Genomic DNA, 18,931 nt, shown 5'->3' with positions numbered 1-18,931 from the left:
AAGGTTATTTACCATGGATGTCATATTTTTCTTGTTACTCGTTGTGGCATTTTATTTCAAATTAATTTTGTGTATCACTTAATAAAGTGTCAGTTTAGTATTACCAATCATTTCTTCTCGTCATAATTCAAATAATGATCTCAGATCAGTGAAGGACCAGGTGCAGAGGGTGGGAACATGCGCACAGTCTCTTCCGGAGCCGCAGTCAATGAGCGATGAGCGGGAGCAGGTCCTGGAACAGATGGCGAGACATCGGAGACAGTCTCGATCTACAGCCAAGATTCAAGTACTTAGTATGGAAGTCTATTACGGTGTAATAATTATGGAAGTCCGTTTCTGCCTTTACTTTATATTAATGTTAAAGTTAATGTTTGATAGCTTAAAGGGATAGTCCCCCCCCCCCCCCCCAAATAAAAACGAAAATTCCTTAATCATTTACTCTCCCTCCACTACATTCTTTTATGGAAGTCTAGAATAGCTAACGTCTATTCTTGTTTGGTTACCAACATTCTTCAAAATATCATGTTTTGTGCTCAACAGAAAAAACAAACAAAACAAAAATATTGTACAGTTTTGGAACAAGTGGTGTAAGTAAATTATTATTTTTGGGTGAACTGTTTAATTTGCAATAGTGAGTACTGTTGGCAATTTTCAGATAAAGTCAGAACTAAATGTTGCAATCATGAGAAATGAAATACAAAATTCAAACTGCAACACAAAGTTGCAATACAAGCTTCCGGTGTAATGAAAGAGCAAATCTGTTTTATTAAAGATGTGTTTGAATTCAGCATGCTGATGGTTTTGCACGAGTGGTGAATAGACAGAGCTTCCAGCAGCTTGCAGACAAAGTTTTTGTTGATGGCATCACCTGGGGGAAAATATTCACTCTGATCTGTGTTGTTGGGAAATCCATTGCAAAGGTATGCAGTGCTCTCTTTATTTTATCTACTCTCATTTGTTTGTGTGTTTTTCTATAGGAGTCATAAATACAGTACAAATGTACATTATGAAGGATACATTCAATCCAGCTCACTTTCTTATAAATTTCACCACTGATTTGTAATGCCATCATACATTTGTAGGGTTTCTGTGGCCAAACCAAAGTGTTTATGCTCTGAGGTTGGACTTTAATGCATCTGTTCTTGTTTTTTGTTTTGCATTGATAGATTATTGCTGATTTAGTTTCAGGAGTTGTGTCTTGGACACTGGATTACTTCAGGGATAACCTTCTGAACTGGATCTGCAATAGAGGAGGATGGGTATGATTTGATAAACATGACAACATTTGTACTAGCATAGCATAGCACTGATAAGACATTAGTAATAGTCACTCTCTCAAATACCTGCAGATCAACAGTATCTCTTCCTTGGCTCATTACTCATTTGAGCGAGATTTTGGTTCCTCATCCAGCCTGATCTCCCTTTCCTCTGGAGTGCTCTTCATCAGTGGAGTACTGCTGGGTGGTTTCATTGTCTGGAGACTGAACAGATGTGCATGAGGAGGGTCAGTGAAGGACTGATGAAGTGAGAAAAGGGGGAATGCTGTGATTTACATATGCAACAGACCAAAAATAATGATGATCTGAGCAAGTGAGAGAAGGCTGCTTGGCAATAGCATGTGTTTTATTAATTTTTTTAAATTTATTTTATGTTCTGCCTGTCTCAGTCCATGTAAGTGAGGAGGGATAACATAAATCCAAAATGGGAAGTAAAGCAATAACTAGCAAGACTTGAAATGTTATAGGTGCTGTGCCAAGACAACTGTTCACTTTAATGTCTATGTCTACTGTTTTTAACCTCAACCTCATCAATAAAATGTATATTAGAAATCTATAAATAACATTGCAACAACAGACTAAATAACTATGTACAATAAATATGGTGTACAAAAATTATATTGTTAAATTTGAAATTGTTGTTGTAATTGTAATTTTTAACTTTTCCAAATGCCAAAGACCTGCATTAAATAAAGTCCTTCCCACAAACCCATGAAGGTTCATGTAAAGGAAAATCATTAATAAAAATCATTATGAAAAATTATTTTTATGTTTAATTAGCATGTAAAGGAATTACATTTATCATGAAATGCTAACATAAAAAATGAACAAAAACAGAAAATTAATTGAATCCCAGAGTAACATGAAAAAATCATAACAAACGTTTGAAGAATCACACAGGACACGTGTTGAAAATTTTGGCATGAGCTTTTAACATTTTTATTGACTTTTTGATAACTTTTTCTTTTTAAATTGGATTTCATTTTTTCTAATTGTTTTTATTTTTTTCTTATCTGTAATGGAGAAGATTTGATCAGGTAGGTTAGCATTCACGTTCAAACTTCCATACTTTTAATAATATAATGATTTTTAAGTCTCTGTTTTCACAACTCTGTTAAATTATTACAGATTATTCTTTTTTTTCTTTATACATTTCAAAAATATAAAAGGTAAATAATAAACATTCCATTGAAATATATTTTATACAGTTCTTGATATTTTTTTCCCTTTTTTGTATGACAATAAAATTGTATCCAGCATCAATCTTAGTAGCATAGAACTCATCCATTTCTTTTAGGAACCTTCTCTTTCTCACTGGCCTCTCTTTCTAACTCTCTCTTTCTCTCTGTCCTTGTTTCTTAACTTGGGGGTGTATGGTTAGGCTTGCACTCAGCAGAAGACACAGCAGCTCCATTAGCTGTGATAGTGCAATGAATTTCCCCTTCAAACAAGCTACATAAAATAACTTAAGTAGAAAAGTACAGGTAGTGCATCTTGGGTCAAACTATACTATAACAAATGCACAGCCACACGCAGTGAAAACTGAGTTCCTGCAGGCTGTTTTCTCAACATCTGCTGCATCTGTTCAGCTCTGAGTCTGTGGAAGCTCTAATAAATATTTACTACAAATATATACAGATAAATAACATCTTTAAAACAATATATAAATATGTAAATTAAACATAGAGTCTTTCAGAATGGCTAGCATATAGCCATAACTTATATTTGGCATGGCTACATTTGGAAGAGAAAGGGATGTGAGAGAAACCAGAAACAATATGCTCTTTCTTTTCTCTCTAATTGTCTCAGAAAGAGAAGTCGCAGAGTAGAGAGCCCAGGTGAAAGAGATGGTCACCTCATTCTGGCCATTCACAAATTATTCACAAGTTACGTCCTCATTGTATTCCATGCATGCATTATAATTCAACTTCAAACAATATGATAGAAAAACACAAGAACAAGGGATGCAAAAAAGTTTCGTCCTCAAAAATATAGAAGGAGAGGGAACAGATGAGAGGGGGGAGGGGATGCAAACAGGAAGTTGAGAAAGCGTGAAGACTGATTCTGGCTTTGTTCTGCTCCTCTCTGATATGTTTTGTATTTGGGTTTCAAGTAAAGGTATGTTGAGCTGTCAGCCATCTGGAGGGGTTGCGGTCTCATCATGCACGCTAAGACAAGCTCTCACGGGAAGCATTCGCAGAGAGAGCATCTTCAATTGATGTGGCCGGTTTGTGTACACATTCAGGGAACAGTTTCAGGCACACTGGATTTCTAATTAGTGATGAGATGAGCATGTCCCCCAATTCATAATGACGATAATGAGAAAAAGGTGGCCCTCCGTCACTATTGCTGCAAAACACCATCCAATCGGACTTTATGAACAATCAGAGTCATCTTAACCAGTCAGCAAATGCATTGCAATCTGGAACTGAGTACCACGTAACAAACAAGTTTTTGTAACATAGATGTCATACAGACCCTCTAAGATGAGTATATGCTTACATATAAACATAAATGTTAACTCGGAAAGTGCGTGAGTGTATGGGCATGGCTACTACAGCTGAAAAAAATTGTCGTACCTTCAAGCTACTTGGACCAGCTGCTAACGTTTGAATTAAAACTACACGGTCAGCAGATAATGCTGGCTCTTGTGGTGATGGAGCGGCATCTGTGTCGTTTTCCTCTCTGGACACACAGCAAAGGTAAACAGACACCAGCCTGCTGGCCTGAGCACATGGCCTGTGTGTGTGTGAGCTGCTAAGGTCTTGATTAGGTGTTGCATAGGTAGTTACTTAACTAAGCTTACATCTGATTTTTAACGATGAGTCATGTTTTTTTTTATACAGCAAATGACACTTTAAATCAATTGAAACATACCTTAAAACACCTAACCAGACTAACCAACTTTTGAAAAGTAACCTCGTATCTTGCTGAAGAAGACACCAAAGGCTGTTTAACAAACAGTCAAACAGTTACTCACATGTGTAATCTATGATTTTAAAGCGACATTGGTGGAATCATGGTCTCCTCTCACACAATGTTAATAATGATGCTAATATTAGAAATCTGCTGCTAAGTTCATAAGGAAGTCTGTTTTGGTATGGCATGGCTGGTTTTAGTGGGTGCTCATCATATGCAAATCTTGAAAATTTCCAAATAAAACAACATTAAATGATTTAAACAAAATCTTGTCAAAATCTTCAGGGTCTCAAGACACAGCAGTTCACACAATGCTAATATTCATTAGATTGGTATTAAGTGGACACAGGCTCACTTTCGATGGATAAAGCTTTGATTTACCCACAGAATGTGGATGAAATGAAAGGAACCAACATCGCAAATCAACCCAAAACTTTCAATCAGGACTCTGAAAACTTCACCCACAACCTTAAATCCCCTTCAAACTTACTCTTCAGACCCATAACCGTCAAAAGAAAAGAGCCCTATAGGTGTCGGAGATCTCCTGACTGTTGCGCCTCTGCTGGAGGCTGCCATGATTGAGGGAGATTGTGAAGGGCAGAGCAGAGAGCCAGAGAAGTTCAAGTAAAAGGTGAAACGGATGACATAGAGAAGGGAAGAAATGTCACTTGAAGCCATTGAGGGAGCAGTAGTAGTTGAAGGAGTTCGTCTCATCATTCAGCTAGACTCAGTGGGGTTTTTTCATCTTTTATCCAACAAAACTGTCAATCTTGCAATCCTATATATTTTTACATTATTCTTTTTTTATTATTATTATTCAAAAACAAAATATAGAGCCTCTCTTTTTATATATATATTATTTTTTTCTACATTTAGTAGCATTTAGCATAAACTTTTATTGTTTCCATTTGATTTTGGTGTTTAGTGATTTCAAGCCTTCTAATTTGGGATTTAGGGCTTGCAGAAGTCATGCAGTTTAGTCATGCTGGTAAACAAATTGAGAAAAAAAAGTGCATTTTTAGTTTTCTCTTTTTTTTTTTCTTCAGCTTTTGTTTAAAGTTCACCCGGTCCACTTAAAAACCCCTCTGTCCTTCAACAGGTATCATGCACTTATGTTGTATTTTCTGTTCCTCACATGAAGGTGTGAAAAAAGTGACCCCATCCACTGATCCAGAGTCACCCATATTAAACTGTGCAAACAGAGCAGTCCTGTCTATGGTATCCTCTTGTTCCTCTCAGCAGGAGTTTTGTTTTTTCCATTCATGCCATGCAGTTAATCTACAGTGGAACAGAAATGCTGAGATGCAGAGAACTACACTAAGAGAGAGAGAGAAAAGAGAGAGGCTAACACTGTTCTCTTCATAGCTGACAAAGTCCCCTTTCTGTGAGCCCTGAGAAGGACACTCTGAACAAGATTTCCATTTGGATGAATGGGGAAACAGTAGAATATAGGAATATTGCAGGCCAATGACGCCACTGTCAATTTTCATTTAAAGCACGTGCAAGATCTCCAAAAGGTAAAGAAGCGGTAAAAGTTTGGCTGATAAACCGTTTGATTGAAGCGTTTCATGAACTTGACTGTCAACGTGTGGCTGAATTGCATAGCGTTGAAGGGCATGATGGGTGTTTCCGTGTATCTGAGACTGGATTGAGGGTTTTTGTCCACTTTCAGGTGCATTTATCATGGTGGAATGCCCTCAAAAATAGTTCTCATCACTTCAAAATTGCATCCATTTCCATCAGGAAGGGTTGAGCCAGGACATACTACAGTTTGTATGCTGATCCTAGGCCAGCGATCCCTGTAGGAAAAATGTGTTCCACATCCTCCCAGGACATGATATTGTCAGTTTATTGAGCCTATGTTGGGGGTCAAAATTAGCAGTGGAGAGATGAGCGTTACAATGTTTTCTTCCAGTTGGTTTAGCGAAGCACTTCTTTCATCTCTTGTTTTCTCTCTTTCGCCATCTCTAATCCTGTGGTGACTCTGGGGGTTGCCTCCGGACAGGTTTTGCGGTTGGGGAGCTTTAGAAAATGGGCAGTTCAGAAGCTCAGCACTGTAGGGAAGAAAAGAGAAAGACAGAAAGAGAGGGGAATAGGAAAATGGAGGACAGAAAAATCAGTATCGCATCACATGTCCCATCGCCTTAATACAAACACATTAAAAGCTACACACTGCTAGAGGCTTTTGCAGATGCCAGTCGTTTCAGACCACGCAACTGCGAGAGCCAAAGCTAAAGAAGCCAAACACACAATTTTTTCTTTTTGTTTGTTTTGGAGTGATGTCCATGGAACATTATTTTCAAAAAGTCTCCTAAATACCGATGTAAAAAGAAAGGAACCAAACCAAAAACCCAAGTGTATACTCATAGCAAAGCCCATTGTAACATGCGCTCAAAAACAAAACACACAAATGCAAGACTCTTGGAATCACACTGACAAAAAACAAACACACAAAGCTGAATAAAAGTTCCAGTCGTTGAGGGCCACAAAATCTTGTTCTAAAACTGTCAATCAAATCAACCGAATCAATTAACAATCACTGATTTTGTCAGCCCTCTAGGATGGACCAGAACAAAAGCAAAAGCTCATTGTACATCTGTGAATCCCCTTCACACAAAGGGTGGGTCCCAAGATGACTCGCTATTCCCCATGAAGTGCCCTTATTTTGATATTTTACCAAACAGTAAAGCTGGCATAGGGAATAGAGAGAGAGTGCACCATTTGAGCACAGTGCCAAACATTTGAAGAGCGGGAAAACAAAGTGTCACACAAAGAAAATCAAAACACTAAGCACACAGTCAGGCACATCACATGAAAACACGCAGTGTGATGCACAGAACACCATACACACATTCTTACACTGAGAAGCGTTCAGCTCCCTTCCTCCTCTCTTTTCTTTTTTTCTTTCTTCCTCAAACTGTCCTCCATTTCACGACGCCTTTCTTCATTTGTTGACAATCCTCCCAAAACTCTGTTCCCCAAACACAATCTGTCCATCTGACCCTCACGCCTTTTTATCTCCTGAATTTGGTTGCGTCCGGATTCCACAGACAGGATTTTCTCCATGTTTGAGAAGGTTTTTTTTTGTTTTTGTTTTTTTACAAATCACTCATTCTTTTCCCCTCAGTTTCTCTTAATGTCATCCGGGCTTTTTGGTTGTTATTTGGAAGCAGTAAGGGAATAAATGAAAGTGACAAATGAAATGAAGGATGTGAAGGACATTGTGGATAAGGTGAAAAAGACTTGGAATGAGTGTTGGTGTCAAAAATGATTATTTCATATTTACACAGATGCATTCGTACACGGGGTGTTCCCATCTGCCTCTCTCTTTGTTTTCGAATGACATCATTTTGGAAGCACTGGTATAGACGGACAAAAAGAGATTTACCTGAGTAGTGACAGGGAGCGTAAGTCAGAAACAAAGAGGATTCTGGTTAATGTCGCGAAGTAATTTAAACTCGACCTGCTCTCCCCGTTTCAAATGCCACATTTGAAACAAACAATAGTTTCTGTGCTGTTAACTCCACATGCAGTCTGTGTACAGGAGAACTATTTACATTGTCCTCTGTGATCGCATGCAGCCTCTGCTTACCAGGGCATTTGCCAACTAAGCTAACAAGTGGCAGGCCTGTCACTTTCGCATTATAACTTCAGAACTGAGATAAAGGGATAAAAGTGGAGTCATCCCATCCACTCTGATTACGCCTTTGCAGATAGACTTTACACAGCAAAACCACAAAATGCACTAGGATGCTAAGTGCTAGCTATCTTGAATGTGTGGAAACATACATTGCTGCAGTCAACAGACTTCTTAGCATTAGCTTCTTTCTCTCTGCTCTGATCAGTGTTTAGTGACACAAGAGAGAACAGGAAATCAATCCTTCAGAGTCTGTTCAAATAAATGCCTAAAGAATCTTTCCTTTAATCTTAGATATAGCAGGTAAACATTAAGGGCTAAACATAAAGGGCTTTGTATTCTTAGCCTCTAAAGTGACCAAAGAGTGCTGCTAATGATCTACAACAGCGAGTGCTACATTAGTTCATCCCCCGTAAAAACCAGCAGAGGGGGCTAGAGCTGAGGATAACACAACAGAAAAGGGGAAGAGAACAACTAATCTGCTCATTAATAATGCAAAACTAGGACTATTAAACAAAATGCACGATGTCATGAGATGAGAATACAAACTAAAATGGACTTGTACGGGAGCTGATACAGGTTCGGGGGCTCAGGTGTGCATTTTGGGAATGTATTTGTGAAGGAAGAAGTGGATTTTCTGTTCTAGTCTTAGTTCACAGTTACTGCTTCGTTTTGCATATATCTGATAAGCACTGGGCTTTCAGAATAGTTCTCTGTGAAAAGATGAAAAAGAATAAATCATATAATGACAATCTGCAATGCTTTTGATGTCTAACAAGGAAAAGAAAACTTAAACAGGTACATAGTTAAAGCACATTCAAAACCCCACATTCAGTACAACAGTTGTAATGGTCTCTGCCACCCAATAGCGTCTTAGCATGCAAAACTAAGCCCCACCCCCCACAGCAATCAAGTCAAAAATGACAGATTGGTAACAAAACATCAATGGAAAAAGGTTTGTACATTTGTTTCATGCAAATCATTAATATGCATGTGCATATGAATATGCACATCCATATGTACACACTCGTATCAACAAACATGTCCATAAACCTTTATGTTAAAATACATTTTCTTATCAAAACACATAGACTTATAATTTCCTTATTGCTCGCAATAGAAATCCATGCATGTGGAAATTACAAAGTCATCATTCAAAACTGCACATATCATTAAGACCTGAACTATACACCCTTATAAAGAGCATTAAAAACACAGAAAGGAAAAAAAAGAGAGATGAAGAGGAGAAGAAGGACATGGAGGAGACACAAGGTGAGAAATAAAACAATGTTTTGGCTGGACCTGAATCATACAGACATTTTAGTCTTCCTCTTTCTCTCCTTCTAAATATAACAGGTCATTTGTCTGAATTTAAGATTATAAATAATGCACACTTGCACTTGTTTGTTTAACAAGGTACCTCGTAACATAAATTTTTAATAGCCACCTTTTAAAACAATTAAAAATCTATGATGGATCATTTGCCTCAAACAATTACACCATGCAAAGACAAAACGCAGTAAATGTATATTTTCAAATTAAGTTATGAGCAATATCAGCTCTCCTGAACTATAATAACTATATAGAACTTGTGTGTTGGATGGGTTTGACGCAACTATGCTCAGCGTCACTACAAACTGTGTGATGTAGTTACTGCATTTTGTCTTTGAATGGATAAATAACCTGCTGGTTCAAACCAAAAAAAAAAAAAAAAAAAGGGGAGAATCTCCCTAAAACATTGAACACACATGTGGCGTAGCATAAATCTACTAGATGGTCCCTGCTAAATGTCCTGATGTCTTCAGTGTATATATGAAGCATGTACATAAAGCAGTGCAGCACACTTGCATGCAGATGAATGATGATTGGCGTTTTACTCATCAAAGCACAGTGCCACACATTAGTTTGCTGCTGCCATGCAGATGCTCCATGTAATCAACAACCTCCATGGCTTTCTTCACTCTAGCAGTGAACTTCTTTAAACAGGAAAGAAGAGAGAAGGGAAAGAGGAGTGTAACAAGTAATGTGGCAATAGCAAAAACATGAAAATAAAAAACCTGAATGCAAATAAATAAACAGTAAAATAAATATATTGCTTAATTCAGAAGAATGATTACAGATGAATTGTAGTAAATTAACAAATTATTAAATATTAAATGTGTAAGTGAAATATTTCAGTTGCAAGACAATGAAATCATCTAAATAAATAATGCTACTTTGCTTTCTGACAAAGTTTTATCATTTATACCCCAGTTTTTCTGTTGTTTCACATGGAGAAAAAGACAAGAAGCTTTGTGAGCTGCCATTGCAGAAATATCTTCAGCAGAGGTGTGTATTGCATCTGTGCACTCAAATATGCCGCAGATTGTCGCTAATATGGCTCATATATCTGCATTTCAGAGAGTTCATTTTGCCATCTTTTCTTTTTCTTCTCTTACTGACCGCTGTCAATCCAGCATCCACTCAATGTTCCTTCCTTTATATTGGAACGAAGGTCAGCATCCAAGAGACAGAGCAGGTAAAAATAAAAACATAAAAAAATAAAAATAAAAAACAGAGAAAGAAAAGAAGAGGACCAAAGAGAAAACAAACTGAACTGATTTTCTACTGCATTCAAATTATAGGAATAACAGTAATCAGAAAATGATTATGACGAGGGAGGGTAATGCCAGTGATGATGAGGATGATGAAAAGGTCCAGCTAATTCTTGCCCTTTGTAGGGAAACTTTGAGGCCACTGTCTGGTTCACCACAGCCCCAGGATATATGCGGATATGCAGTGAGGAGTGCAGTTCAGCTTGATATGTCTTCATATTAATGAGGAAATACCATAATAAGCAAAGGATATATTTTAAAGAGAGTTCCTTCATGCACTAGTATACAAACTGAAAAGGGTCCCGAAGAAGTGCAGAAGGTTATAGGCCCTTAATAGGAATGGCTCCTCCTTACTTATTTTATTTTTTTCGCCATTTGTCCAGACCACTGCTCTTTTCATTTCGTGGTACTTGAAGTTGAATATGCAGAGAGTCAAAATATAAAAAAGCAAAATGTTAACTGTAGATTAATATCCATGCAACAGCACGATATCCTGTCCTCCCAAAATGTCAACTCCAAACCCCGATCCGAATCGCACCGTCCAAATGCTTAGTACAAAAATAGCTTCTTTTTTTAAATAATGATCAGTTCTCGGTCTCTCTGTTAGTTTACAACAGTTAAAGTTAAAGTTTGCAGGATTTATCTCCAGCTTCTCAGGGTCAGAGGTCATCATAATAGTTGATATTGCACAAGAATGGTTTAAGCATTTTTCTTTGTCCAAAATAAAGAGCATGTTTAATAACTGCGGTGTGACTTCTATTTTAAAATATCAGGTGACAACAAATGTTGCTGTAGGAAGTACTTAGTGTGTTATTAAAGACGGTCCTTGTGTTTATCATAATCATAATACTCATCATGTTCTACGGCCCGAATCACCATAAACTCCTTCATCACAGTCAAATCAGCCAAAATGATCCAATCCATTAATTCTCTACTGCAGGGCTTAATTAGAAGTTCAAATCAGTCCAGCATATGGTGCGTTTATTTTCATATCCTCATAGCAGTTAAAGGGGATTGGGAGTTTAGATATATTCTACTTGCCTAACTGACGTCTTTTCTAGCATGCACTTGAACTACTTGCATGTTGTTTGTGACCTATGACCTTTATCATTCCAAGCTTTGATATGAAGTGGATTTTCAAGGCCTATTATGGTGTATCATAGCTGATCTCAGTGACTAGTACTCAATGAATAAGCCTGCTGGATCACAGTCTCGTGTTTTTTTTTTTTTTTTTTTTTTGTTATATACAACCAGCAATCAGGAAGGAACATGAGAAAAAGTTAACTACTGTCATTCAACTACAGGGGTAGATTTCCTACAGGGTGCTCGTCGCTGTCTATGGACCAGTGAGGAGTTTTATCCTAATAATACTCAGTGCTTCTTTTTTTCATCGTTGATAAGGCATAATCCGCTTACGTTACAGCATATAATTGTTTTTAGTTGCCTGTCTGAAATATTGCCTGAAGTATATGCGATGAAGTCATTTTAGTACTTAAAGCTCTAAATCCCTAAACAAATTCATCCCACTCCCTTTGAGGCATGACATATTAAAAAGAGTGCTGTGTACCCCCACCCTGTCCAGTCAATGGAGGAGCAGAGGTGTGAATACTTAGCATCGTTATTGTGTTTATTAATACTATTGCGGTGTGATGGTGCGTATTTTTTCGTTGTCCCCTAAGATGTGCTACAGAATGGAGGGTATGGGGGATCGGCAGCGGCGCAGGGGGCCAGGGGTTTCGTAGGGCTCGTAGGGTGGGTTGTTGATGGGGGTGATAGGGGTCAGGCGCAGGGGGGCCCCTGTCATCCCAGAGATGTTATTGAGGCTGCGGGACTTCTCGTAACCAGCAGCTACAAACCCAAGAATCCGGTTGACGGTTAATGGATAGATTACATACATTAGAGAAAGATGAATAAATGGAATTATCATTGAAGCATTTTAAGAACAAAAACCATTGAATTCATGACAAATGGTATTTTTTGAAGTTCAAAAATCAGGGGAAAGGAAGGGAAGGGGACCAAACATAATGAAAAGCAAAGAATGACAGTGAAATGGATGTAAATGACACAGAAGCAGACAGACAGAAAGACAGACAGGGACAGGCAGAGACAGAGACAAGGACAAAACAGGAAAATGAGAGTTATGAAATGTCATCAAGTTTTCTTGTCAAATTATGTTGTTGTTATGGCACAGCAGTGTTAAAAAAAACTCCCTTTAGTCGCAGCCACATACAGTTTTCAGGGAGAGATAAGAGCAGATGTGTAAAAGAGCAGGTGGATGAAGCACCTGATGGCTGACTCAGACCAATAGTGAGGTAAAGAGTTTAGCATCCAGGTGTTTGACCCAGTCTCAGACGAAACACTCTGCGTTCTGATACTAGCGCTGGAGTCCAACAGAGGAGCTCCGTCTAGTCAAAGCAGCTTCACTCAGCACTATGGGCCAGGTGAAACTTGTGCGTTTCAGACTAAATGTCTTTCCATTATTAGCAGCAAATCCATCTTCCTTTTACACACAAGTGTGTTTCAGTAGATTAACAGGGACTTAAAACAGCTTCACGTGACCCGAAAGTGCCTGAAAGCTTTCCTTCCACATCCATTTCTGGCTTTGTTAAACTTCTGATTTCATAAGTGTGGCCAAACGTTCGGGTTGTCTTCTCCTCTCACCCACTAAGTCCAGTGTGGTTTAATTTGGTTACAAATTCCCTTTTCAGGTCTCAGTGATCATTGTAGGTTATATTAACATGCTGAGTCAGATTTCAAACGACTTAAGTGGGAATTCACTAAAAATGTGTTTATTTGCGTGTTTTCATTCTTAATCCACTACAAAGATAATGGCGGACATGCCCACAAAAATTATGTGTTGAATGTAATTTCACATCACGATCTGGCAGGGCAATCTGAGTATTAGCTTGTTTATGATACCGTATGCATACTACCATCTGTCCTTCTTTATCAGGACTGTAACAATTTCAACCACTGTGATCCGGCTACTTTCCAAAGTTTGTGGTGAAATAATTTTTTTTTGTTTTCGACAAAATGTTCCATATACCTTAATAACGGTTGTAATAAAAGCTAAACACAGCTTACCTCTGTATAGTCTGTCTGATTGTTTAACAAGGGGAACTGGACTCAGATATAGCTGTTGTTTCTTTTGAAAAAGCCATCACAAATGGATATGGAAGGAAGACCTGGCACATTACATAGTTGACAATCCCCTCCTGACACAGGAGAACTTCCCACACAGACACAAACACAGAGAGTTATAAGTCTTAACAGAAGAAAACAAGAGACAAAAGCTCACAAGGAAGGAAAAACATGGGGAGTTAAGAGGGTCCTACTGTCGTATAGTCGGCAATCCTATCGCCAGTCCCTTGCGTGATGTAGTTCTGAAGTGTGTGTGTGTGTGTGTGTGTGTGTGTGTGACTCAGAGGGCTGCTGGGACACTCTGGGTGCTGCACAGCCACTTGTCATTCAAAATCTACACCAAAGCCTATAGGAGCTGCAAAGGAATGCAATGGTAGATAGATCTGGGTCATCATGTTCCTCACACCAAACCACTTGTGCAAGTTAGAAAGTGACTGCTTTTTCATCATGGATTTGAGGAAATATACATCTCTAAACAAATTATTTGTTGTTTATAACTAAGAAAAACACATAAGAGTCACTCATTTATAGAGAAAAAATAATGTCTGCGTGAACGTCATGTTCTGTACTTGCACCCATGATGCAAATGGTACAGATAAGATCACACTTCCTTCGTATTGCTGGACTCTCTGTATCTCCCTATTAGAATTTGCCTTCTCTTAATGGGATTAATTAAGATCAATATGGCTAGGCAGTTTAAGTACACCTTTGGCACTTGCAATCATTCTTCCTTTTTTTCTCTGAACAATTACAACGCAAATGTAATGATTAAAAAAGCATTAGTAGCCCATTATTAACATAAATAGCGGCTTTATGACAATGCCTACATGAAAATAATTGTGTTTGGATATAACTATGCTTTTGGATTCCAGTTCAAAGATACCTAGAACAACAGATGTAGATACATAGAATGCCAATAAAACAAGACCAAATAAAATAAAATAAAAATAGAGCAAAGCAAAGCAGAAAAAAAGCAAAAAATAGACAAACTAAAACAGATAAAAGGGAGAGGGCAGGGGAGGAGAAAGATCCATTATCAAAACAAAAATATTAGATATATTTAAGATTTGAGCTTTCATGGTCATGGAAGAGCAAAAGTCTAACAATACCTAAATTTAGCAATTTTCTGTATTTACTAATAGTACAATGATTCCAGCATAATCATTGGCCTGTCGATTAATCTCATTATCGCCATCACACACACAATAACACAACTCTCACTCACCAGCCTCACACATGCAGCACTGAAGGGCTTTGGTGAGAGGTTATGTATGAAGAATTACAACAGTGTTGTGGACTGGTGTAATTCAGGCCTTCAGCTTGACAGACTCTGTGCTTCTGCAATTCTTTAGCATCTGTAATAGAGATGTGGGTAAATTCACTGTAAGTGTAGATACTTAGGCTTTGTTAAAATGGTCAAAGAGTGAGAATCAAGCTTTCTGAATGCATGAAATGCAGAGTCTTAACATCGTAGCTTCACAGTTTAGCACAGTTTATGGTGTCTAACAATCATGCTAACAAGCCCATAGAGATTATATCTGTATGGACAAGCCCTTGATCTGACATGGATGAACGTCCCTCTCTGCTGTGTTTACGTACCTCATATCAAACTTTAGTGACACTACGAGGACTGTATGAGTGGCCTGGGGGTGGGATGGAAGGTGAGTGTTAGTGGCACAAATATTAACCGCAGAATGGTTTAGAAATTATGCAGCAGTAACAAAGTTGAATATACTGTGTTGAACAATTTACTCAAATTTTGGTCTGTTTGCAGCAACCAGCATGATAACGAAAGTCCATCTTTTTTAATTACATCACAAAGGACAAGTGAGGAAAAGCTGAGCTTTCAAAGATGACGTCAATGTGTTTCACTAGTGGGAAATTAATATTTAACATCATTAAATATATATAGTATGCAGCTATTCAATAGTGTGTCTGAGTTCATACACAGTATATTTGATCTGTGTGAATCTGTCCCGGTTAATATTTGCAATATCCACCAGTGGATATTTGTTCATCCTTTAAACAAAAACACTGGCAGTACATACATACAGGTTACATCACATCTGTATGTATGATTTAGACACACTAAACACAGCACAACACGGCACAACAGTTCACAGAACAACACCAAATGACAGTACACAAACATTATATAAAGACACAAACTCTAAGAAAGATGATCACAAAACGAATAATTAAGGGAGAGCGGGATCATGTGATACATTCAGAAATTAGCTCCTGCATATGCAGTACAAGGATGGACAGGAATATAAACTTATGACATTTAACATGGCCAAAGATAAACATTTAATTCCAATGTGCACATAGAAAAGTTCCCAGTAAGGTTGTTGTACATGTCATTGTTTATAGCAAACCAGTAGGTGTTATATTTAATAAAGAAAGAAAATAGTTTAAGCAGCCAAAAACAACAGAAAGAAATATAAATCTGCAGATGTTGACATTTCATCTAAGACAGTAGAGGACACAGTGAAACAACAAACATTGAAATAATATTCACAGAACATTCAGATCATGTATGATAGTGTCATACATGCAGTACACCGTCACTGATGGTTGAAGAGTCACACCTACTCATACACAACACGTCCAATTCCAACAGTTTGATTTTACACAAAAAAAATTCTCTCAAACATATACTTCAACCATTCACTAACCTTGGATAATAACCTTGCATTGAGCATAAACTGGTCTGGATTCACCAGAAAATTGAACATGAATACCAAGAATCTTCTAAACTATTTTTCTTTTCTATTTTTCTTAATTCTTGACATGAACCAGTCAGGTTCAGGCTTCAATCATACTGAAGTTAAATGCATTGGATCTGCAGATCTCTGCATTTATGTGCGTTACTTGATGGATAATTTACTATTACTTGAAAAATGAAGTATTTTTTTATACAATTAATAATAAAAACTGCTGAGACAACTATTGAATCCAGCAGTCTGGTCCAACAAAATTCTAAATAATGCAGAATTTGACAAAGTAGTATTACATTAGTCTACATTAGAGATGTGTTGTAAAAAAACAACAACAACCTCATCATCAGGTGAGGTCATGACAGACCCCTCCCCCTCGCTCTCCGTCCCCCGAGGGGCAGTGACCCGAACAGAATGAAAGCATTGAACCCTTTGGAAGCATTATCATCCAGGCCAGCAACCTCTCAGCCATATCTCGCCGCTCAATTTTTACTGCACTGCAGTCAAATTCTCACACCGATGCAACCTGGAACTCTGACAGTTGGCTACAATGTATGTAGGAACTGCCGAATGACTGGAAAATAGCACAAAAAAATCAGTTGCAATCAGCAGTTGTGCCAATTAGGTTGTTGGGAATCATTTTTGGAGGCCATTCTATAGACATATTAACTAATTTATAATATAATACAACTAATTTTAGCAGTATACAATGCAGCAAATATATAATAATAACTAATTACTGATTATATATATATATGTGTGTGTGTGTGTGTACGTATGTATGTATTCCTATATAGAGAAAGATATAATGCAGTTAAGGTTTTGTGGCAACTTTAATAATAATCTGAAAAGGACGTAAGGCACTGTTTATACACACAGTGATACATGATATGGTTAAACTGATAATGAAATGGTCTAGCTCATCAAGAGCCCTAAAGAGAGAACCCTCGGGTTCTCCTGTTACAGCAAAGATTCAGAAGTGAGGTTAAATGGGAGTGCAGGGGAAAATCAATCAGTCTGCAGAGAGAGAGAAATGAGAGGGAAAGAAAGCGAGAAAGAGAGAGAGAGAGAGAGAGAGAGAGAGAGAGAGAGAGAGAGAGAGAGAGAGAGAGAGAGAGAGGGGTGTGACTGCAGCCCTGCAGTGCAGTACTATTTCTACGCTTTAAAACAATGGCTAGAGAGGAAGATGACCACAATGCCCTCAGTCAGTCAGTGTGCTGTGCAGCATCCAGACTGCAGCTCGCACACATTTAGATTCACCACCAGAGTCTGTCAATGGCAGGGCCCAAGGGTATGTGTCAAAGTGTACTCAAAATATAAAATACAAAAACACCAAAAGAGCACTTTAGAATGAATAAATGATTGATAAAAGGGGGCAAAAGAAGAAACAAAAAAAGAACAGGGGCACAACAGCAGTAAAATAATTATAATGATCATCTAAGAGCATCTTGGGAATAAGTGGGCATCTGAACATTAAGGTTGTAACGTTAACCAATTTGCCAGGTCCAAGTGTCTTTTTTTTAAGCTTGAACCATCTTTAACCCCTTCATTTTATCTTCCATCATGTTTTGCTTAGTCCCAGAATGCTCTCTTCCACTGTTTCCTTGGCAACAGTAGGCAGGAAGGAGTGAGAGGGCAGAAGGTAGAAACAGAAAGCGTCTGAAGTTCAAGTGAGGAGAAGAAAGAAGAATACATGCTGTGGAGATTGAGGAGGAGAGCGAGGGAGTGAAAGATAAAGGGATAGTTCATCCATAAATTAAAGTTCTGTCATCATTTACTCACACTCCCATGACATTTTTCTTCCAATCACCATAATATTTTAGCAGAATGTCCAAGCTGCTCTTTTCAATATAATGAAAGTGAATGAGTATAGCTGTCAAAGCAAGATTTTCAGTGAATACTTAAATTTCAGTCTGTTCTTGACAAAGCTATCCTACATGATTTCAGAAGACTTGAAATATAGATCATTAAGGTTGTAATACACTGCATGACTTTTGTACACGCTACAGTTTGGACAAGACAACGTTAGTTGCTGAAAAGACTTTTGTGACAGATTTCACAGAACATAATTTGGTGTATGATGGGAACAATTTTTTTTAACTTCACACTACTCTGACCTTTTGGAGGATATTAAACGTGTTTGAAATTTAGAGCCAATTTTAGAACACAGATTGTTTACATTTGTCATGTGTCTCCTAGCAACCAACAGATGCAGACCAACACCGACAGACAAACAATTACATAGGGTTGTTCGATTCCACAGTTTTTGGAATCGATTCCAATTCCAATTCCTGGTCCTTGTTGTTTTCAAATATTTTCTTGTTTTTTTTAGATTGAAGGAACCTAATCTCATCAGGATGACTGCAGGATAGGTTGTATAATGTATCCTTCCTATAATATGTAGCTTTGTTTGTAAAAAAACAAACAAAAAAACAACAACAACAAAGTGACGATACGAAAATTTACTTTTGTCAGCTTTGCCCGTGAAATTAGTCATTGCCCAGCTCAGCAGGGACATGCGTTTATCGCATGAATTAAATAAGAATGTGCACAGTTCAGTTGAATGATGAAGTTTACTTTGACTGTATACTTTGCACAATATTAACAAACTGTACACTGAAACAAAATAACCAGAACATTAAT

General features: G+C 37.8%; 1 protein-coding gene and 1 long non-coding RNA gene across 7 annotated transcripts in view; one reads left to right on the top strand and one right to left on the bottom strand.

Annotated features, from left to right (window-relative positions):
- Positions 1-774: 774 nt before the first annotated feature.
- Positions 775-1,657, top strand: LOC132149169 (uncharacterized). Its single transcript, XR_009435004.1, has 3 exons — positions 775-920; positions 1,167-1,259; positions 1,350-1,657. It is a non-coding gene; the product is annotated as an uncharacterized LOC132149169 (long non-coding RNA).
- A 4,365-nt stretch (positions 1,658-6,022) lies between these two features.
- Positions 6,023-18,931, bottom strand: part of kcnc3a (potassium voltage-gated channel, Shaw-related subfamily, member 3a) — a 62,073-nt gene continuing 49,164 nt past the window's right edge. For 2 of the 6 annotated variants that reach the window (XM_059558150.1, XM_059558149.1), the window contains exon 4: positions 7,529-12,275. In XM_059558150.1, coding sequence (XP_059414133.1) covers positions 12,112-12,275 — 164 coding nt within the window. In that variant the 3' untranslated portion in view covers positions 7,529-12,111. Of the gene's footprint in view, positions 6,251-7,055; positions 7,262-7,528; positions 12,276-18,931 lie in introns of those variants that run through there. The other 4 variants (XR_009435003.1, XR_009435002.1, XM_059558152.1 and 1 more) reach the window with 4 other exon arrangements.

This window comes from Carassius carassius, chromosome 9 (assembly GCF_963082965.1).
Source record: "Carassius carassius chromosome 9, fCarCar2.1, whole genome shotgun sequence".
NCBI lineage: Eukaryota > Metazoa > Chordata > Actinopteri > Cypriniformes > Cyprinidae > Carassius > Carassius carassius.
The sequence above is the reverse complement of the archived record's forward strand: the minus strand, read 5'-3'. Positions and strand labels throughout refer to the sequence as shown.